Consider the following 23,817-nt stretch of genomic DNA (forward strand, 5'->3'; position numbering starts at 1 on the left):
CATATGGCAGGGCCAATTTTCCGAAGTTTCAAGCCCCCATCACTCCAACTGGAGTCAACGGAGTCACTGGCACTTTGAAACTGAGGCCCACAATCCCTTCTCTTTAGTCACCACCGTTGTTTGTTTCATTACTTGTATACTGGTTTTCCTAGTACAAGCTTTTGATTTTTAGAATGCTTGAACAATTATTTATCCTTGTTACCTATAATGCACACAGATATTCTTAGTTTTTTAGCATCTTACATGCCAATTACAGCAGGTCCCCGGTATATGTTGGGGGTTGTGTTCTGGAAAAGGGATACCGATACCAAAATGACGTACAGCAGTGGCATAGGGAGGAGGGGACACTTGGGTGGGCGGGCAATGATGGAGGTGGAAGGATAGGAGTGATTTGGCGGCCTCTCCCTCCCACCAGCCAGCCTTGCAGGGGGGGAAGGGAGTGGATGATAGATGCTCTGGCCAGGGGCTCCTGGAAAAATGGGGGGCCCAGTAAAAATGTGCACCAGTGCACCCCCATCACACACCCCGTCCAGCACTCAGCGCTTGCCCTGCTGCTCCCGGGGCTCCGGCGGAGGAGTGGGGCACAAGGGCTTGCCCCGCTCGGCCCAGCCCTGCTCAGCCCAGCACTCCAGCCAGGGAGTGGGGTCAGGGGCTTGCCCCATTCCGCCCGCCCAGTGCTCCAGTCAGGGAACGGATTCGGGGCACGGAGGCTTGTCCTGTTCCGCAGGCTCAGGGGCTTGCCCTATTCCGCCCGCCCAGTGCTCCAGTCAGGGAACGGATTCGGGGCACGGAGGCTTGTCCTGTTCCGCAGGCTCAGGGGCTTGCCCGAGCGCTCCAGACAGGGTCAGGGGCTTGGAAGCCCCCACATCTTGACCCCCCTCCCCAGCTGGAGCGCTGGGCAGGCATAGTGAGGCAAGTGCTGGGGCGGGAACAGAGCTGGGGTGGGGTGGGCCTGGATGTTAAGTGGGTGGGCCGCAGCCCACTGGGGCTACACACATCTGTCACATATACGTCGCTCATCAATAGGGAAATGTGTTCCACTTCACATCAGTCCATATATCTGTCATTTGCAACTTACAGTACAGTACTTCAAACAACGCATATGCAGATCGGGACAGACGTGAATCGGAACACGTTCCCCCATTGATGAGCGACAGGTTTGCGAAACAACAGATAAGGGGGAGATGTATACCAGGGACCTCCAGTATTACAATTATTTAGGAAGTAGAGTTTACATGACTGGTAGCTAAACAAAATAAAAAAGCACTGTGATTGCTATCAGGTAGATGGGTGGGGCAGAAAGTTAAAAACAAAACAAAAAATGTATTCTCTAACTGCACTTGCTATTTGAAATAAAGATTAAACAGATCGAAGATTTAAGGAGAGGTGCACTTTATCCAACAGTGCCAGGATAAGGAAATTACTTATTTGTGTTTGTCTTAAATGCACTGCTTTTAATCTACCAACAAATTAAGTTTTACTCTCTTTTTGCAATACTGGATAGTTACAAAATGTGACAGAAATCAAGGCACCAGAGAATTCTGTCCCACTAGATCAAGAATCACCTCTGGCATCAAAATACTCTTATATTCTCTGTATATCAGGAATGAGGATCAATGCTTGAAGCACACAAAGAGTAATAGGAAAGTGAAGATGCCGTTTGGACTATACTGGGTCAGAAGACTCCACAGGAGGAGCACATGGAAAAGAGAATGTAATGTCTGTGTGATAATCTAAACTGAATATTCTTATTTCATTGGTGATTAAGATATAGTTTTAATGGAAAAGTCAGACAAAACAACAGAATCACAGGGTCTCATTAAATGAACATTCTACGGAAGAGTGGATGAACTGTGAGAGTGTTCCATTCAGCTGATTTGTTAAAGTACTTTCTTCCTCCTCTTACCCTGCCAAATAAGGTTTTAAAAGCCGCTGCAATTTGTTGGCGTTGAGCATTGCTTCTGCTAGTAAGGATCTTCAGGACAGCCTCTTCATCGGTACCTGAAGTTATTTGAAGAGGGAGGAAAAAAAAGAACATGAACAGCTATAAAAACTTTTCTAAAAATCTAATGGTGTAAACTTTGAGAGGGCTGAACACTATGAAGAGTCACTAAATCAAAGATAAAAAGCAGACAGCAGTTTACTTAAATAGCCACTGATGAAAATTTCAGTACACCTCAAGCCATGCCATCAGATTCTGACACACTGGTATGAGAATAAAATGGATGGAGTTTTAACATGCTGCTCTCAGGCAGGATACCACTGCAGGCACAGCTCCCAACATGACAGACAGCAGCCACAGAAATTAATCATACTCTGTACTTCTGTAAAACCAGGAAAGGGGGCTTCTCTGTAAGATACAGAACTTATTCCAGCTCTGCATTACCCCCACAAATACTCCTGATGTGGAGGTCTGGTTAGAGGAGGGAAAGGGTGGATTGCAGTAGAAGAAGTGTAGTAAGGAACTCCCTAAACCTCCACTGATTCCCTCCTGCCACTAGCCTCATAAAGACCAAGGGAGTAGGGAATGCAAGCTAGGGCAGCAGTTTTTGAACAGGGTCGTGCACAAACGGGGCGGGAGGGGGGGAGCAGGGGCACGGACACCCCCCAGCAATCGTCCGGGGCACAGGACTCCTCCAGCCCCAGGAGTGAGGATGGAAAGGGGGGAAGTGAGCTCCTGCCAGGGCCAGGGTGGAGGGAGAAGAGTGAACTCCTGCCAGGGCGGGCATGAGGAAAGAACAAGCTCCTTCCGGAGCCAGGGGGAAGGGTGTGGAGGGAAGAGCAAGCTGGGGCAGGGAATGGGGGAACAGAATGTGCCCCTGTAAAAGGGGCCAAACTTGATTTCCTGCACACGCCCCTGCTTTTGAATAAGGGAAGTGACTTGCATCTCCCTGTGTCAGGCTAGGGGTGAACTTTCTTGAGGATGGCAAAACCAAAACTGGAACAAACCCTGACTCCTGTGTTCACAGGGTTATAATTCCATCAGATATAAAAATTAAAAATCTCTTATCTTTGTTTTAGCTAATGTAAAACTTCAGTACACAGCCATTATATTGTGTCAGAAAAGGAAAACGAAGTGCTTCCCACCTAGCTGATAGAAATAACTCCCTCTGAGCAGTCATATCCATAATTCTTACCCAATCCTTTCATTGCCTTACGGAGAGCCTCAGCATCAGTTCTGGCATCAAAACCAGCAAAGTCCTTCACGGTGCCTCTTGAGAGCTAGAGGAGAAAAATGCCATGAAGCAGCAGATACCAGCTTATTTAATGAGTCCACTGCATATCTGCTCATATTAGGATCCCAGCTGTGATTTGGGAAGGAGATCTGAATGTTAAATTTTTTGCTAGAAAAATGCTGTTTAAACCAGTTCTCACTGCAATATCTATACACAATTCTTACTAGACAGATGCTAATGTAGTTTCAGTTCAGTGTACGCAGGAGCTACCAGAAGCATGAGTCCATTTGTGTGAAGTGGTTTGCAAGACCAGGGCCTTAAACATTAGCACCTGAAAGCAACATGGTGGCATGGCACCTCTAACATTTGTGGCTTTATATTTACATACAGGACATGTCCTAGGAAGAAGTGTACACAGAATCCTAGGGACACTCATGCAGTTTTAAAAGAATTGACCCCAGACATAGAAAGCAAGAGGTACATCATTTATCTGAAGAACAAGATTTTATAGATCTGCCACACAGCACCACATTTTAAGAAGTTTCATGATACTCTTCTAAAAAACAATATGACACTTTAAAATCTACAATTGTATTCAACTATATTTCCTGTTTCTTTTCACATGAGCACTTTTGTTATTGAATGGCCCAGCTAAATTTGGTAAGAAATAAGTCACAATAGGCAATATAGGTCATAACATAAGAATGAAAGGGTCAGCACATGGGCATGTGCACACACACAAATGATTACACTGTTTCCATGGTACATCACCTTCAGAAGTTCTCTTTTAGAATCAAATACATGAGAATTAGCCATCCTTATGGAAAAGTCCCATATAATTTAATAGGAGTTACTATGTAGCAGTTATATCTCTGATTGGGCCCCCTAAACACTGCCGAGCAGGAACCCATTGTATTGTGCTAGGTAGACAAAATCCCTGTCCTCAAAATCTTGCAATTGTAAGACAAGTGACATACTAGGGATGGGAAGAGAGGAAACACCAGAGCAAATGCAATTTACATATATCTTTTTTTCCTTTTCCCCTCTACCCCAAGCCTAGGCATCATTCACTGGGAGATTTCTTTGTAGGCATCTCAGCAGAAAGGCAGCGATCAGCATGACGACGACGTCCCACGTGTAAGGCATTTATTGGAGAAGTGGACAGTTGAGATTGGTACTGCTGGCAGAGCAGAGGTGGTGGATGGACATATTAAGAAACAGGAATGAGTAAGTAGAGAAGGGTAGAGCTATAAAGGGCCGTGAAAGTGGATGAAACCAAAAGGAATCTCTAGAATTTCTTCTGAAAACCAACTTGATTAAAAAAAAAAACCAAAAACTAATATCTGCTCGTTTTTTTTAATCTCCCTGTACATCAGGGTGGATAAAAAAAAAATCAATGATTTTTTTAAATAAAAAAATAAATCTGATTTTTTTGATAAAATGCTTTTTGAGGAAAAAACTTATCTAAAGATAGTTTTAATTAAGATCATTATAGCTCAAAGATATCTCATCATGGAATAGGGATTATACATTCTAATTCTATAGTACGAGACAATATATTTATGTAATGTTTAAGAAAAGTTTTGTAAATGAGTTCCAATAGTTCATAGATTAGGGACCCAATTTTATGGGACTCCACAGGCTTCTGAATAGATTATTTAGAAAAATCTTTCTATCTACTCACTGGGACTCAGTGTTCAGTCTAGAAGATGCCATCAGAGATGCTTAGTTTTGCAGTTCTCGAACTGTGGATTTGTCTCTCCAGAGATAACATGCTTGTTAACAGCAAAAATGTTTTTAAATAAATAGAGGTGAGAAATAACGGACCTCAACTCTATTGTCCCTCTGCAAATTTGTGTACACAGAGTCAATCCCTTACCTCTCTCTAAAAGTGCAAAGTTTCAAAAAGTTCAACGAATATAAGATTGTTGGAGGCGGAATAGATCAGGACAAGGAGAAGAAGTCTGGAGATAAATGTGAGAAGCAAGGGACATATGTTTGTTTTGTTAAAATATTCTGTTTGCTGTGAAGAAAAAAATCCAGAATACTTAATGTTGTTGTTTTAGTTAAATAAAACAATTTAAATGTCTGTCTGGTGATGTTCTCCTCCTAATACAGCATGGCAAGAAAATCCTCCAAATATTAATGATTAGCCTGTTGAATTGGAGATATTCACTTCCCAATGACTTCATAAATATCTGCTTCAATTACCTTTGGTAAATGAAATAACTGAACAATCATTCATTTTCTGATATAGCTATAAAACGAATCTGAAAAGTTTTCAAAATAAATCACTGTTTAAAAATGTTTAGTGTGTACCTTCTAAAAATGAAACCTACATCTATCTCTGAGTTGTGAAGAATATGTATTAAGGTTATAACAATCAAGAAGAATGCACTTTTTTGTAGAAAACCATGATTAAATCGAGTCTTCCTGACTAGTCATTTAAATCAAATCCACCCTGCTGTACATGACTATCCTTTATTAACCCCAATCAGATGCTTAAAAAAACAACACCTATAAAAACGCTGTACATTTTCAATTAAATTTTATAACACTTTTACTCCCAGGGCAAGTATTTATGTTGCTTATTCTAGATGTTCATTTCACATAACCTTCAGCAGTGTATTGAATAATCCCAGGGCCTTTTCAAAGACATGGCTTCTTATACCAAATCCTGCTCCTCATTATTCTAGCCCAGTCTGTTGTCAATAAGCTGTCTGTGCATCAGCTGAATATTCCCTCCCCCCAAAATTCCAGTCAACATTCAGGTACAGTTCAAAATACCAACAAGGACACATGCAAATACAGTAGAAACCCAGAAAATAATTTGTTTATTTCTCTTCAACCATATTTTACAAGCCATATAGCCACCTGGCTTCTGGGAGGAAGTCCTGACCTCAGTTTAGCAATTTCAATTACTCAGTGCTATGCTATTGTTACAAATTGGTGGAAGTGATTTTGCATTGGCGGCGGGGGCGTTGAGTGGAGGGAGGAAATCTGCCAGAATGGAAAGGAGAAGGCATAGAACTGGCATTTGAGCTGTAACCAGCCTCAGTGCACACTGAAAATAATAGTTTCGCAAGCCAAGTTTGCATCATGCCCTAGTGGGAGTGTTGCCATGTGTCTCAAGTTAATCTCATCTCACACTCTGAGAAGCACTAAGGTAAACAAACAAATTCACCACCACCATATCAGCATTTAAACATATACAGAATCATCTTGTTTAACAGCACAATACAACATTTCTAATAGACTTCTGTTCACAACATACATGAGGGATGAGATACTCCCCTTGTAGCATTTTCTTTTTCAATTTCAAACAATGGGCAGTGTTTCTACTATAAGGCTTACAGCATATATTCATTGTCTTTTCTCAATAGCCCTTGGAAATAAGTGGGTGAAAAAAGTCCCTACTGATCACATTAACAAACAGAAGTTAATTTAGCAAATCAGACAGATTTAAAAAAAAGACCTCCATCAGGTAACCTTGTCCATACCCATTGCCAATGCAGGGTTATTCAACAGAATATTCAACAGAAATACAGGGCTTTACGTAGTTCCATGGTTTGAATTATCTAAGACTATCACCATTTCCCCTGGGAGACTATTCCACAGTCTCTTAGGCCTCACATTTAGAAAGTGGTTTCTGGTTTCTAGCCTCAGGTTTTCCTTTGCTTATCCAATTATACCTAACTGGAATGGCCCTGAACAATTTCTAAGCCGCCTTTTAATGATCCTAAGTTCCTTAGTCATCTTTTAGCCAAGTTAAACATAAAGATAGTATCTTTGATCAAGAGTCACTCTCTCCAGTATCTTTTTTTAGTTTTGTTAACTAAAGCAAATCTTTCATAATTCTCACTTGCAAAGCGTACTGTAGAAAGTCTCTGGGTTTACTGAGGTTGCCCAAAGATTCCTGAAATTTTTTGGCATAGATGTAAGCTAGAAAAACATTCTGAGTATTAGAGTTAATTTGCATGCTACACATTCCACTCTGAAGCAAAGTGGCTATAGCCTATACTGCCACTGTATGTATTTATTGGACTTATAAAATGGCCCTGCCACATAGCTCATATCACAGCCTTTTAGAAAGAAGCAGGGTTACCCTTCTACATAGCTTACTTATACCAGTCTTCGAGGCTGCATCTGTAGTAAGAAATTGTGTACCCATAATACAAAATCGTTTTCCAGCAATGGTGCAAGCACTAATGTAAAACAGAACTCATGTGTTTTCAGCCCTGTGTTATAGAAACCTACTCATTCACCTTTTTAGAACTTATCAGTGTGACCCAGCAATCTAACTATGTTGTGGCAAGCTAATGTGAGTGTGCTAGATTTAAAAAAAAAATAAAAAATTCTATATTAAAATCTTCCACAGGTGGCCAGTTCTGCGGTCTATTAGTAATTTGACTTTTCAGTCCAGGTTTCTCACTCCCAAGGCCAGCAGGCAAGGGCTGAGAGTGTTAGGGTGACAGTGGACTCAGGCCAGGGGACGGAGGAAGTGCCTTGCATTTCTCAAGTGACTCATTTTGGCCACTGAAGGAAGGGCATTGACAGGCTCCAAATGGAAACACATTCAGTTTTTCTCACCTAGAAAGATGATGGCCACAGACATGGAACATTGAAGACTGAAGGGACGATCCTAGTGTAAACTGCCATGGCTCCATTGAAGTCAATTATCTATAAAATTGGACTTCAGTGAAACTATGACAAGTCACACGAGAGGAGGATCTCCCCCAAGGGTATAAAGTTCAGGAAATTAGGAGCGTCTCTGAGCTCCAATCAGGGATGCACAATTTTTTCCCCCAAACAAAAAAAAAAACTATAGCCCTATGCAAACGTATGACACTCTAAAGCTGTTACCAGAAGACAAAAGTTTTTGCATTAAATAGAGCTTAACATTCATAAAGGAGCAGTCTAGCTCTTTTAGATGGAACATGATTTCATGAATTCCAGACTTTCACTAGTGAATCTAAAATCAGTGAATTAAGGGACAGGTAATATTTCATATGGGACTTCTGTTTCATAACCTATTTGTGTTTATTTTCTACTATAGCTCCATAAAGATTTTAGGTGCCTTTCTTGATACTCTTGTGTACACTGCTGCAAACACACACACAAAAGGCTCATCATAACACCAATATATCAAAAGTTAGTTTTTATTTTGTGCACTAGATCATGTATTAGGAAGAGAGCCCTAAGTATATGGGTAGTAAAGAAATCACAAACAACATGAGTTTCAATTATAAACCTATTTGAAATCTGATGTGATCTCTTACTAAACAATAACTTACACTGTAGGTTGTAAAATATGAAACAACCAGGGTTTGAACAGACAGAATATCATGATAGCAACACTAAACGCTATTCTCATTGTCAATCCTACCAAGTTCACCAATTCACTCACTAAGTTCTTTAGAAATTACATGTACCAGCTCAAATTATCTGTATGGAATAGGAATGCTACGCTTTAAAGAGACAGCAAGTTCCGAGAGGCATGCCTGCAATTAGATCATTCCAGCACAGATGCCTGCAGACAGACAGCAACAAGGGAAAGTGGGATAACGTAAGTTTCAAAATAAGTGGATGGTTTATCTTTAAATTCTCACGCACACACTACAATATCAAGAAACAACTTTTTAAAAGTTAATCTTTTCTGCTTCCTTCGTGTATTATGTAACAATCCTTTTATTTCTCCTGCACTCCCAAACTTGGGCTGCAAGTTTTGCTAAAGGACTAGATCTCACTGGGAGATGTGGGGTTGAAAGACACCAAGGATTATATCCACAAAAGGGGACTTTACACTCAACTTTACAGTGTCTAATGTTTAAGTGCTTTGCCACCAAGCAGAAGCCACAGCCCTGAGTCAGGTGCCCAGACTCCCTATGCCCTGCCCCTTACAGGGAGTTAGGTGCCTACCAGGAGATGCCTCCCTCTGCTTAGGATTCTCAACCGTGAAAAACTCTCCTGAAGTTAGACACAGAACCTAGGTCAGTCCTTTCCCATAAAAAATGGTGGCACAGGTCTTATACCCTGTCATAAATATAAAGGGAAGGGTAAACCCCTTTGAAATCCCTCCTGGCCAGGGGAAAGCTCCTCTCACCTGTAAAGGGTTAAGAAGCTAAAGGTAACCACGCTGGCACCTGACCAAAATGACCAATGAGGAGACAAGATACTTTCAAAAGCTGGGAGGAGGGAGAGAAACAAAGGGTCTGTCTGTCTGTCTATATGCTGGTTTCTGCCGGGGATAGACCAGGAATGGAGTCTTAGAACTTTTAGTAAGTAATCTAGCTAGGTATGTGTTAGATTATGATTTCTTTAAATGGCTGAGAAAAGAATTGTGCTGAATAGAATAACTATTTCTGTCTGTGTATCTTTTTTGTAACTTAAGGTTTTGCCTAGAGGGGTTCTCTATGTTTTTGAATCTAATTACCCTGTAAGGTATCTACCATCCTGATTTTACAGGGGGAATTTCTTTATTTCTATTTACTTCTATTTTTATTAAAAGTCTTCTCGTAAGAAAACTGAATGCTTTTTCATTGTTCTCAGATCCAAGGGTTTGGGTCTGTGGTCACCTATGCAAATTGGTGAGGCTTTTTATCCAACATTTCCCAGGAAAGGGGGAGTGCAAGTGTTGGGAGGATTGTTCATTGTTCTTAAGATCCAAGGGTCTGGGTCTGTAGTCACCTAGGCAAATCGGTGAGGCTTTTTACCAAACCTTGTCCAGGAAGTGGGGTGCAAGGTTTTGGGAAGTATTTTGGGGGGAAAGACGCGTCCAAACAGCTCTTCCCCAGTAACCAGTATTAGTTTGGTGGTGGTAGCGGCCAATCCAAAGACGACGGGTGGAATATTTTGTACCTTGGGGAAGTTTTGACCTAAGCTGGTAAAGATAAGCTTAGGAGGTTTTTCATGCAGGTCCCCACATCTGTACCCTAGAGTTCAGAGTGGGGGAGGAACCTTGACATACCCCATAGCCCAGGGGTTAGCCTACTTATAACCCATAGCCCATTCACCCAAAATGTGGGAGACCTGGGTTCAAATACTTACTCTGCCTGATTTAGAGCAGGAAATTGAACAGAGGTCTCCCTTCCTTGAGGAACACCCTGACCGCTGGGCTTTTTTAAAAAAAAAGACACTTACAAAACACTGCTCTTGTCATTTTTCATGTTGGCCATCTAGACACATAGGTTTAAAGGAGAAAAGCTAAGCTCCAGTTAATAGACTCCACCCATGTTTGTTCTACTAAACTTAAACTTCTGACAAAGGAAAGAATTACACAGTATCCAAGTGGGAGTCAATGAGTCAGTTCCTGGACATTAGCACAGAACATGTGCCGGCTGATCCTGACACCAGTTGCCTAAAGAAACAGAAGAGGAGAGAAACCTAATTATGCAATCGTTTAGGGGCTTACTCTGAAACATCTGTTCATGCAGAGTCCTTACACAAGTAGCCTCAATGAAGTCAGTGAGACTAGTCAAGGCTCAATTCTGCAAACACACATGTACTTAAGCACATGAAAAATAATCTCACTGAATGATATTGAACTCAATGAGATTACCCATGTGCTTCAAAGAAAGCACATGACAGTTTGCAGGACTGGGACCCAAGTATATTGGGATTGTCAGATCCCACCATTATTTTATAAACAGAAAGGTTTCTTATTGCTCCCATTTTTTAAATTGTTATTTTTAAATAAACCCACATCAGTAGGTATTGTTTCCAGTGCATCTAGGTCAACTGAAAACTAGGAAAATATTTCTGGCGTACAATGACATAGGAACGGCCGTACTGGGTCAGACCATCTAGCCCAGTATCCTGTCTTCCGACAGTGGCCAATGCCAGGTGCTTCAGAGGGAATGAACAAAACAGGTAATGATCAAGTGATCCATCCCCTGTTGCCCCTTCTCAGTTTTAGTGAGTGCAGCAGTGTGAGGAAAGCCAACCCTTTTAGGTCAACAGCATTCCTCCAATTACAAAGGCACCTTGTGAACAAGGATGCCCAGAGTTCAATCTAGAAATTGTACTACACTACAGCGTAGCCATGTTATTACAACTATTCCACAAGATAAATAAACCTTCCTCTACTGGAAGGGTAGCACACAAAAATGCTAACAACTAAAATATTTTTTCTGCCATTACTAGACATAACAAAATATTTAAAGGATTAGGTGAAACACTGAAGAAAATATATTACTGAACATTTTCAACTATTTGTGATTAAGGATATATACACTTTTATTAAAAGCTGACTATGTTGCACTGTATAACTATTTCAAACTCTGTGAACCTTCAGTTCAACACACACATACAATTAGATGGCAATAGTTTTATTTACATTTCATTTTTATTTTGATTTGCATTTTAATTTAATAGCACTGTTTCAAAAATGCTATGAAGTTATCTGGGCCAGACACTAAGAAAATGGTGTGCACTTGTATATATACATATGAATGTGTGCACAATGAAATGGAGCTTATTCTGTACACTTTCTAAAAGGTTCTGTCTCTCTCTGGGATCAATTATGGCTAAAAATGTTGAGAACACTTCCAAATACAGCCCTCCATGGCTGCATAAACACACAGAGAAAAAACAGCAACATGTAAAAACTAGAGGCCCAGTCTAGTATGGTTGAAGCCCCTGGAATAATGTCCAAGATGTCCTTTGACTTCAGTGAAAGATGGATCAGGCCTTAGAGATCTAGGTGCAGATCCTCAGTGGATATAAATGTTCAGAGATCCACTGACTTCAAAGAGAGCAATGATAATTTACACCAGCCAAGGACCTGCTCAGCTCATATCTCAGGGCTAGACCCACAAAGGTATTAAGGTGCTTACGCTCAACATTTAGGTGCCACCAGCATTTTCAAAACCATCACTCAGCTGTCTTTCTGTAGGTACCTCATGTCCCCTATATGCGTAAGTCTGCCCCACATGACATGCACAAAGCCACCTAAATCCTGACTCCACCCCACAACTAATGAGCAGCTCTGAGCCCTAGATCATGCCAAAGCCCTAACGAGATTGTCAGCTTAGGTGTTTTTCCATCCTATCTCCCCAATCAGGCTCGATCCAGTAGTGTTCTCAGAGTACACCTACCATATCAGGCCTCACACAAAAGCCAACCAGAGGAAAGTTGTCAGGAATTTTTCGTGTGTGTGTTTCCACATAATACTGAACAGCCCTGTGCTTTTAACCTGATCTAACTTAGGCAGAGCACAGACTTGAACTTGCATTTATACAATCCATGACAGAGTCTTAAACACTGGGCTATAGGCTATAATGGGGAGAAGAGAGAGTCTCTATCTCTCTCTCTACCTCTGCTTAACTCCAGGAAAGGGTTTAAGCCGAGAATTGCAAGCAGAGATAGGTGCTTGACTGATGGGCTGGCAGGAAATTCTGCTGTGGGACCAGGGATGAGGAGCTTGGGGTGCAGCAGGCTCCCCCCAGCCTTCTCCCCCCCTGCCAGCAGGCAGCACATACCTCTGGGGGAAGGGGCCTCTCTCCCACCTGCAGGCAGGCAGCACATACCTCTGGGGGAAGGGGCCTCTTTCTCCCCTGCCAGCAGGCAGCAGGAAGGGCCTTTCTCCCCCTACCGGCAGGCAGCACGGAACTCCAGGGGAGGGGCACCTCTCCCCCCTCTGGCAGCAGGGAGCTCTGAGGCAGAGGCCCACAACAGCCCTGGAAGCCCCAACTTGCTCCCCTCCCTAGTTCCCGCCCACCCCCAACCTCTCTAGGTTCCACATGGCTTACAGGGTACTTAGCGAGCCGCACTTAGGGTCAATGGGAGCCGCCACTGGCTTGTAGGCCTTGCAATGAAGAACACTGCCTTAGTGGAGGTGAACCGTAAGCCGCATCCCTTTCCTCTGCATCCCACCCTCAGCTAGCTTAGGCAGCTCCTTACTCAGGTTGCTGGCTTCTGTATATCCCCTTCTTGGAACCTAACTCTCCCCGTACAATCTATGGGGACCCTGAGCACGTAACTCAGGATTGTGAATTCCACTGGATTGCAGGAAGGGGGGCTGGAACAATTTTTACAGTAAGGATGCTGAAAGCCATTAAACCAAACTGTAAACCCTGTATATAATGGAAATCACTTCAAGCCAGGGGGTGCGTTAGCACCCCCAGTTCCAGCACCTATAGTGGCAGGGCACCCAGGCATCGCAAAGCCTAGGTCCTCTGTGTGAGTCTAAGCCTGTGGTTCAAGTCTCTGCTCAAGAAACATTTCTACAAAATGAAACACCTTCAAAAGGAAACAGAGAGAGACTCATCCCAGAATAGCCTATATAGCTTGGTGATTACGGCACCCTCATAATAGGTGCGTTCAAGACCCTGCCCCAAAACAGGCAGACTGGAGATTCAAACCTGGGTCTCTCACATACCAGGTGAGTGCCCTAATCACTAGGGTATTGGGTAAAATAGGACAAGTACCCCGAAATTCCCAGCCTGCTCACCCCCACTGTCTTTTGTGTGGTCAGGCATGCTCTGAGCACACCTACCAGTTCAGGCCCTGCAAGCAAGATGGGCCAGGGAACGTCTAGTTTGAGACACCCCTGGCAGTTAGGAGTGAGCAAGGACAATGAGCAGCTTAGTGGCAGGATTTTGGTAGCTTTTGCACATCTCCCCCTCTTCTCCCCCTCACGCCTCCCTGCAGAAATGTAAGCATCTATATAGCTAGGGAGCACCTGAATAGTGGTTTTGCGAACATCAGTGGCGTCTAAATGCCAGATTGGGTGCTTATCTGCCTCTTTAGATACCCAAGTCTCGCTGTTAATCAGTCTACACTGGGGAAGAGCGATATAGCATTTTCACAGAGGTACCGTTTATTAGAGCATGGCAACATAAAATGTAGTTTTCATTTGAAGTAGACTGAGGAAATTGAATGGCCTCTTATGGCTTTTTAAAAAGGGAAAAAAGAAAAATATGCTAAAGGTAGTTCTGCACAAAGTCAGTGGGGTTTTGTAAAGGTGCAAGAGATCTGTTTCCATGATTAAGCCCTACGTGTGCCTAATTGGACTACATGAGCAGAATCAGCATCTTGGAACCATTCCAAACCCCTAGGAAAACGGGTTTTATAACAAGAGCCTAAGCAATTCAATCCAAACTTTACCAAAAAGGTAAAGTTTAGCAGAAGAGTGTTTAAATGAGTAATGATTTCCCTTAATTTATGTAAATATTGAGGGATGTTAAAAAATGCATATTGAGGCTAAAAGCTACTGCTGTAAGTCTCATTAATATAAGATCAACTTGATGCATAATTAAATAATTCCAGACTACACACTTGGAACATACTCATACATTTGATAACTTGTGTAAACAGTTGGAAGTTATGGAGCAGCAGTTTTAAGTTTGTTTTTTTGGCTTGTCAGGCATTGTGGAGTGTTTATGTTTGATGTGATTGTATAAACATACAGGGAGGTTATTGTTATGGTTGTTTTTCAAACAACCATTTGGCCTAAAAATGTTACAGAACTAAACTAAACATTGAAAATGAAAATGACCAATAAGAAAGGCATAAAACTTTCTGGGGAAAAAATGGCTGAAAAAGCATTAGAATAGATTTGCAGTTTACGGATCTATCAGAGAAGTTCAGCATAAAAAGTCTGTGTTGAGAAGCCACACAATTTAAATGGCAGAAGAGAGTAAAGGGGGAAAGAAAAAAAAAATCAAGAAATTTTTTTCTTCTCTTTACTCCAATAGAAAAAGGCTACACCCACGCACATCAGAAATATGCACTACAGAAAACTTGGCTAAATGAAAGGAAACTGGGAGGAAAAGTTTGTCTGATGTTTATCTCACAATGGTTATGATGAGTTGTCCAAGTTCTTGTTTCAGCATCTTTGGAGTTTGGTGTGAGTTTATTAGAGATAGGCCAAACGTTTTTAAAAAGGAAAAGAAGGACAGTTTAGAAAGAAAGTTGCCTAGTTTTGGAGAAGTCTAAGAAAGCCCACGTCATTCACTCCCGCACTTTTACTGTGTTCCCACTACACTTTAAAATGGAGCTGTGATTATTAAACAAGCACCAGCGGGGAAAGAAAAGCCAGAATGGATTTAAAGCAACAGGAACTATCATTGATTTGATCAAATGCCCCTTCAGCGTGGGTTTGCCACGCACACAAACACTTACCACGGCAATACAGAAGCCTTTTAACCTTAGAAAGCCCGAAATAAGGGGAGCAGCGAAGTGACTCACCTTTGCCATGGCTCCTGAGGATCAGTGGGCAGGAAAGCGAGCGTGCAAGAGAGACTGTGCGCGTCCTGCGTTCCCCCGGGCAGCTCAGCCTAGTGGAGAGACAAGTTATGCGGAGCCCGGGGTCAAGAGGGCAGCAGCCCACTGGAGACCAGCTCCGTTCCAAAGCCGGAGCAACGTTGCAAGCCAAAAACATGTGAGCTGGGGAGGCTGGTGAAATGAAGCAGGAACCCCGGGCCAACGCCCATCCCTGGACACCCCCATCGCTCCCGTCTTCCCCGCGCGGAAGGGAGGACACGTCAAAGGGCTTCAGGGAGACGAAGGGCAGCCCCGCTGCGGCTGCTCTGCGCCCCTTGGTAACCCCCGATCGGCCGCTCGCCCCGGTTACTCACCGCGGATGTCCCCGGGTGCGGACGCGAGCCTGGCGCGCTGTAGCAGCTACGAGTTACACGGAGCAACGAAGAGCCTCAGCCCCCCCAACGCCGGCCACGCCCGGTGCTCATGTCACATCCCCCGCCCCCGCCGGGCCGAGCTCGGCCTGTGCAGCCCGCTGCTGGGCGGCCAGCGCTGGAATCCCCCGGGCCCAGGGAGCTGGTCTCAGGCCGGCTTCGCCTCGCGCGCTGGGCCAAGGGCCCTGCTGGTCTCTGCGTCCTCTCCCCTCCCCCTCGGCCATGCTGGGCTCCGACAGAGAGCGGGGCCTCGGGCGTAACGCTGGGGTTACTTTGCCCCCTGCACAAATAGTAGCAGCCCTACACAGCTGTCTGGCTTAGCTAAGGGATGAGGCACACAGGGGCAAGATAGGCAGGCTGGCCTGAGCATGTTGGGTGAGATGGGGCCTGGGGTTTAAAAAACAACTAAGTACTATCAAGTCTTCACTGGTTTTTTCTCCTGAATGTCCTTCTTGGAAAGCCAACCACTGGATAGAGCCAGGGTTTCTCAACCATGGATGACAAGGAGATGGGGTCAAGCCTTTAACTTGGGGTCAAGGGGAGCTGTCACTGGCTTGTGGGCCTTGCAGTGAAGAACACTGCCTTAGTGGATCTGGACCCTAAGCCTCATCCCTTTCCTCTGCATCCCACCCTCAGCTAGCTTAGGCAGCCCCTTACTCAGGTTGTTGGCTTCTGTATATCCTCTTCTTGGCACCTAACTCTCCCCATACAATCTATGGAGACCCGGAGCATGTACCCAATCTTTCCTCCCCACCTTGTCTGGTGTTGGTAATACACAGGGAGTAATCAAAAATAAGTTTTAAAGAGGCTGACTAAAACCCCTTTCCCCTCCGTCCCATGCACAGGTCTTACTGCCTTGATACTTGGCCAGAAAACACTGGGTAGTCCACACTTACATTTCTAATGGGGGAAAAAACAACAGAAATTAAAAATATGTTTTGGGCCTTCTTTATATGTCACAAGGAGGCTCACTCAGGATTGCCTTTAAACGACAGCCTTCCCACGGTCTGGGAGGTTGCAATTAGCGATACTTTTCAGAAAACAGACAACAAATGTACTGCTGTGGAAGGCTCCGCCTTCAAAATAAAGGCCTCAGCCCCAATCCTGCTCCAGCTGAAGTCAATGGCAAAACTCCCATTAATTTCAGCTGAAGCAGGAGCTGGCCCTATCATCATTATGAACAAGCCTTAACAAGCCTGCACTGATTTTTAAAATTTCCCTCTTATTATTCGCAAAAAGAAAAGGAGTATTTGTGGCACCTTAGAGACTAACCAATTTATTTGAGCATGAGCTTTCGTGAGCTACAGCCCACTTCATCAGATGTATACCGTGGAAACGTTTCCACGGTATACATCTGATGAAGTGAGCTGTAGCTCACGAAAGCTCATGCTCAAATAAATTGGTTAGTCTCTAAGGTGCCACAAGTACTCCTTTTCTTTTTGCGAATACAGACTAACACGGCTGTTCCTCTGAAACCTCTTATTATTATGACCTAGCCAGAGCTTAACTTTCTTTACTCCCTATATTGTCTGCCCTGCCTGTGCAACACTTTGAGGTTACAGTGGGTCATTAAGAGGTTGCCTAGTTCCCTATAGTTTAAGTACCCCATAGATGAGAAAACCTTAGTAGCAATATAGAATTCCCTACTATTTTTCTTCCCCCCGTCTCTCTCCCTAGCATGGAAGAACACCCAGAGCATTGTTTGAATGGAAAGAGCTAAAGCCACCTCCCTCCTCCAGCTAATTTAGTTAATGCCTCCACCGAGATCCAGCAAGCTGTTCCATTCAGGTAGATTCCCCCATGCTTGTACAGAGCCTCATTCAAATCAGTGCGGCTCTCTTTTGGCACATGGGTCCGTCAGCACAGAATAGCTTGCACAGTTAGAGCCTATGTTTGTAAAATACTTTGGGATGACACAGATAAATTCATAATTGAGTACATTTAAGACATTGTTTTGTTCCATAATATTGGTTAAGGCCATCCAACTTGAACAACCAATTTATCCAAGAGTTGGAGCAGGACATCTGTGGACATTAGTGCTTTTCTGTGCAGCTTTTTCCTATCTGGGATGTCCTAAACAAGAGTAAGAACCCTCTAGTAAGCCAAGTACAGAGGAGGGAACTCAGGAAAGATACTCACACAGACTATATGCTATATTGTGTAGTGTCTTCCCTGCCGGGAGCTGAAATCCTGTTTCCTCAATCACATGGGAGTCTAAATCTACTTGCTTTGGGCAGCAAGAACAAGCAGAAATTATAGCATAGGGAGAAATTGGCACCCTGCCCTTTGCCAAGACAATGTATGAATGTGATCTCTTTAAATGAGGGTGGGGGGGGTTGTTTGTTTTTTTTACTATAGGTACTTCAACACAATTTAAACATGTGTATTTATTTATCTGTGTCAACATGGACAGAACAGTAGAATTGTGGGGGAGGAGAGTTAGTTGTTTTGCCTAGTTCTTCATTTTGCCTAGACACTACATTAACAATCAAAGGAAATAGGATAAAGGAATAGAATCAGAATCTAATGTGTTGCAATATGTTTTAATATTTTGGGGAGAGCTTATTATAAGGATGTTTTCTTACAAACAATGTGTGGGAGGGACTCTGAAACCTATGGTCCTCCTGATACTGTGAAGAGAGACTGTCAGGTTGACCTCTTCACTTCCAGAGCTCCACTTACTTCCACATAGGCCCAAGGATTCTCTTTGCAGGACTGGGGCTTAAAACTACAACGTTTGCTGATTAGAGCATGTATCATGTTAGGTTCTGCAATCTTAATTTTGCAGACATGCAGAGTCTCACTGAAGGTAATGGAGCTTTACGTGGGCACAGCGGTGCATCTATATGGATCAGATTCCAGATCAGGGCCTCAAATGGCAGAGTTTTATAGCTTTTGAAATTGTTTCCAAAAACATTTCCAAGAGTTCAAGCTGGTTGCTTTTAGACCTCAGGTCTCACAGTACAAAAGTGAAAGACAGTTTCTTTCTTTACATAGGCGATAACAGTACTTTGGAACCAGATTTCCAACTTTATGATGAAGGAAAGCAAGAGAATCAACCTGCAGTTGGATCCAAACTTGGAAAGTTAATAGAGTTTTAAACCAACCAAGTCAGACTGAGGCATGTAAATGCTTATGTAACTGCATACACAAAGATGGCACCAGGCAGAGAGAACCACAACTGCTGGAGCATAGTAAAGTGAAACTCAATCAGATCATATTCATCACTCAGATCCATACAGTAGAATCCCTGTAAAGGGGGAGGATAATTAATTGGACAAGTAGCAAGTGGACTTAATAGTATCCTAAAGTCAGTAATTAGCAAGATGGGTAGAAATCCACTAGTAAAGTCATAATCCCACTTTGCCGTGACATATGCTAAATCAGTAGGTTTACACAAAGGTTTTACTGTCAGCTTTGTTGATGCAAAAAGTGTTCTATAAAGTTAGGCAAATGTAAGAAAATATTCACTCAATTGTAGACCAATTTTTCTGATAAATTATTCAGTGAACATTGTCTGACCAGCTCTAATGCAGTTACACTTCTTTGGAAAGACAAAAACCCACTACCAAGCCAACCAGGAGCTCATGCTCTTTCAGACCTTCTAACTCCAGAGAGCCTCCTCAGGCCCTAGAATTACGATGTAGGTTTTGAATGGTCTGGCCTTCAGATTTTGACTTACTTGAAAGAAACATTGTTTAAACCAGGTAATCCTGACATACAGAATTATTCTGACTGGATGACTGACATCTCACTTACGGTCATGTATTTTATATCACCATCTTAATGAGATCCCTTTCAAATCACATTAGAGAAACTTGTCTTCTCCCCAGATTTCCTGTTTAATTCATGGGTTATACACATTTTAATTTTACGGAATATCATGGATGATAAAGTTTTGCTCTACTGATTTAATATCGCTTGTACTATGTTTAATATGGAAAATTATTTCTTGGTACCCGCTTTAGAAGTTGGAAAGAAGCATGTGAAGTGATAAGAAGAGAAACTGATTTAACTTCAGACTTGAATGTGTTAAATTACATAAAATAAACAAGAAATTCCTCAAATTATCTCAACTGTGGCAGCAGCCACTAAAGGGGCTGTGAGGATGGAAAAAATGTCAAGTGTGCTGAAGCAAAAAAAAAAAAAGGTTCATAAAGACAGCCTCCATGAAGGAGACTATATCCTGCTCCAATAGGGGTCTGAATGCTATAATGTATTATTATAATATTTGTATTAGCATAGTGCCTAGGAGCCCTAGTCACTGACCATGGCCCCATTGTGCTAGATGCTGTACAAACACAGTACAGAAAGAACTTACAATCTAAGTAATATAGTTTTAGTTTTTCTATTGCTAGCAGCTATGATCTTCAACTGAGTAGTACAGGCCAATTTCTTTGCCAAGCACAAGGCTCAGATGAGGTGGGGAGTGACAGATGTTCTTTAGTACCAGCTAACGCATAATCAATGTTTATAGTAGCAAGCAAATATTTGTATAACTCTGTGGAGAAAGGAGGCTTTCCAAGGATCTCAGGATGTTTGGACTATATTTGTGCAACAGATGGGTTAATTCATTTAGCTATTACAGATGTAGTAGCCTCTCTCTTGTACCTTCCCACAGTTGCAGGCTGTGTGCTGACCTGAGTGCAAGAACTATGTGAGACTCGTACTAAGCTTACCTAACCAAAATGGGCAGCAAAGGGTGGGCTCATGATCACAGGGAGAAATACACATTGTATCCTCATAGGTACTGTCTTCACTAGAAAATTGTCATGTTAAAACATAGCCTTGGAGAGTTGTGTTAATTAACACAACATTAAACATGATTTAGCAGACAGTGTACACATGTGTTTAACATCATGTCAGCTGGTTGTGGTTAAGCATATTGTTCCAGTAAGGTTTGCCTATGAACAGCAGTTGATATGATGGTTCATGTCTACACAGGCTGCTCAGTCATATGTAACACAACTCCTCCAGGCTGATTTCTAATGAGGTCTAATTTTCTAGCAAAGAAATTCCTAAAAGGTGGAAGCAACTCTCCCAGTGCACCAGAGTACCCTGGTGGCTTTGTGCCTTATTGTTGAAATGTGGTGCCTCCAGGAACTGTTGGAACAGTGCAGTTCTGCACCTTCCCTGACACCAGGCTCTGTGCACAAAGTACAATCCAACCCAAAGAGAAACTGAACATATACACATGTTAATTATTTAATTATGCAGCAGTCAGAGGGTTCAAATCAGGATTGGGGAGGTGTTGTGCTGAACTCCAGATACACAGGAAGGTATAAACCTGGCCCAGGCAAAATAAAAAAGTCTTGGGTTAGTCTCAAGGTCATTCACTGAAAGAGAAAATTAATCCCCAAATATCTAACCGAATTTGAAGCCAGACAGTATAGTACAGTGGTTGGCAGTTGGTTAGCCAAATTAACCTCAGAAATGCAGATTATATTAGAAACCTCACAGCAGACAGAGGTCCCTTCCACAGGGCAAAGCTTCAAAGGCTGAGTTTTTGCAAAACCAGCAGCAGTACGTTTGATACTCCTCCCCCTAGAGATTTTGTGGGAAACCCACCTAACTTTGGTTGCTCTATCAGTTTATCTGCGTCTGGCACACAGTTTCAAATAGTCCTCTGAAACTTATAACATTTCCCAAGATTTACATTGGTCCCATCTCCCCCCATAGAAGTTACATACAATCCCACATTAATACATACACTTAGCATTTGTAATACTACGAACTCCAAAGCTACTTAAACTGATGTTTTTTCAAGAATGTTGCAGGAAATTCCTGAATCTGTCACAAAATGATGGAATTTCTAATTAATGAATTAACCAACAGGCTGTAGCATATTGGAATCACTTTGAGCAGCAAGAAGATTTCTGCTTATAAATTGAGAGGGAAATAATTAGTTGTATTTTGCTTCATTAACAACAATTCTGACCTAAATTAGCTTTTAGGCTATTGAAATGTAAAGTTTTCAAAGAGTATTTTAAAAAACAGCACAAATTACCACACATGCAAGGTATAAATGCTTAGGGATATCTGTGTGCCTGGGCCAGGACCACTAGGCAAATCTGTGAATATTATATATTCTGAATGTCATGCTGTCTGGAGGAGCTCCCCACTGTGAGTGCCTACTTCAGGGCAGACTATCAGAAAACAGGGCAGACACCCCAAGCTGGTGGTGTGTTCTATAATTGGATTTCATCAACCCAGTAACAAATGTGGGCTCTGGATCTCTGTACCAGTCTTACCATGGAGTCACAGACAGTCCCCTTAAGACTCTCCAGTCCCTCTTGCCACCTGGACAAACTGGATTTAGTGACAATGATCACTTATACCAAAAATCATATCACATTTAGGTTGCTCTGAGTCCCAAGAGACCAGTCACTTACCCCAGATCAATGGTACCCTAGATCTTTCCCTAGACCCAAAGACAATGCTGATAGCCAGTTCTATAATAAACTAACTAAAGGCTTATTAGCTAAGAAATAGAAATGAGAGTTACGGAGATGTTAAAACAGGTAAAATATGCACAATCTATAATTCCAAATGGTAGTAAAGATGTAGTAATCTGCCAGCTTCTCAAAAGACTCTCGGGGCTACCCAGAGTTACTCTGGGGATCTCCATCTTCTTGTTCAGTTATTCTGCCCTGTTAGAATCCAAACAGTCCAGAGAAGCAGGATTGTTCCTTGAGTCCATACTTCTAGCGTCTGACAGAAGAAAAGCTGACAGGACAACTACCCACGTGGCTTTACCTTTGATGATGGAGAGAGAGGAATGCATGTTGAGTCTTTCACCTCCAATCATCACACACAATGGCCACTTTCTCTGAAATTAGCACTTTTCTGTTAAAGTGCTTCATTTGCGTTCCACAAGGCTTCTTCCTCATTTGATGGGTTATTTAGTTATAGGGGTACATACATGATTGCTACTACCTTCTAATGCAGGGGTGGGCAAGCTTTTTGGCCTGAGGGCCACATTGGGGTTCCGAAACAGTATGGAGGGGAGGTGTAGTGTATTAAATTGCTCCCTGTAGGAATGTGCTACTTATGGTGTACAGTAACTCCTCACTTAGAGTTGGCCCGGTTAACGTTGTTTCATTGCTGATCAATTAGGGAACATACTCGTTTAAAGTTGTGCAATGCTTCCTTATAACATAGTTTGGCAGCTGCCTGCTTTGTCCACTGCTTGCAGGAAGAGCAGCCTGTTGGAGCTAGCTGGTGGGGGCTTGGAACCAGGGTGGACCAGCAGCCCCCCTATCAGCTCCCCGCTCCCCTAAGTTCTCTGTGCAGCAGCTGCCCAGCAGGCTATCAATTGCCGGCAGTTCAGCTGTCCCTCCCCCCACTGCCATGTGCTGCTCCTGCCCTCTACCTTGGAGCTGCTCCCCGAGCCTCCTGCTTGCTGAGGGTGGGGGGAGAAGAAGAGGGCTAATGTCAGGGTGTCCCCCTCCCCCTTGCTCTATAGAGATGGGGTAAGCAGGGTGCAGGAGCAAGGGGACACATGACAGGGCTCAGGACGGAGGGAGCTTCCTGGCAGTAGCTGTGGTCTCAGCTGATTAACTTAACGTAACAAAGCAGTGTACTTAAGAGTGGGTCAGCATACTTAAAGGGGAAATACACAGACACAGCATGTGTCTCTGTCTGCCATGCTGTCTCCCCTCCCTCCATTCCTGCTGCCTTGTAGAGTGTGAGGCTACATTAACAATGAGTTAATCTCTTGAGGCTCAGCCAAATGCTAGTTCATCATTTAGCAGTAAGGCATTCCCTGGGAAATATCCCACCCTCTGACTTCACCACCTCAACCAAGCTTCACAATCATCATTCCTGTGTACAGTATTAAATTGTTTGTTTAAAACTTATACTCTGTGGGTGGCAAAAAAAAATTTCCGTGGAACCTAACCCCCCCTTATTTACATTAATTCTTATGGGGAAATTGGATTCGCTTAACATTGTTTCGCTTTAAGTCACATTTTTCAGGAACATAACTACAACGTGAAGTGAGGAGT

General features: G+C 42.9%; 1 protein-coding gene across 2 annotated transcripts in view; it reads right to left on the reverse strand.

Moving 5' to 3' along the window:
• Positions 1-23,817, reverse strand: part of ANXA5 (annexin A5) — an 83,359-nt gene that overhangs the window by 17,084 nt on the left and 42,458 nt on the right. The window contains exons 1-4 of one of the 2 annotated variants that reach the window (XM_048847179.2): positions 15,755-15,892; positions 15,366-15,454; positions 3,138-3,222; positions 1,907-2,001 (exon numbers count right to left, since the gene is read on the reverse strand). In XM_048847179.2, coding sequence (XP_048703136.1) covers positions 1,907-2,001; positions 3,138-3,222; positions 15,366-15,374 — 189 coding nt within the window. In that variant the 5' untranslated portion in view covers positions 15,375-15,454; positions 15,755-15,892. Of the gene's footprint in view, positions 1-1,906; positions 2,002-3,137; positions 3,223-15,365; positions 15,455-15,754; positions 15,893-23,817 lie in introns of those variants that run through there. The other variant, XM_048847180.2, reaches the window with a different exon arrangement.

The sequence above is a fragment of the Caretta caretta genome, chromosome 4 (assembly GCF_965140235.1).
Source record: "Caretta caretta isolate rCarCar2 chromosome 4, rCarCar1.hap1, whole genome shotgun sequence".
NCBI classification, from domain to species: domain Eukaryota; kingdom Metazoa; phylum Chordata; order Testudines; family Cheloniidae; genus Caretta; species Caretta caretta.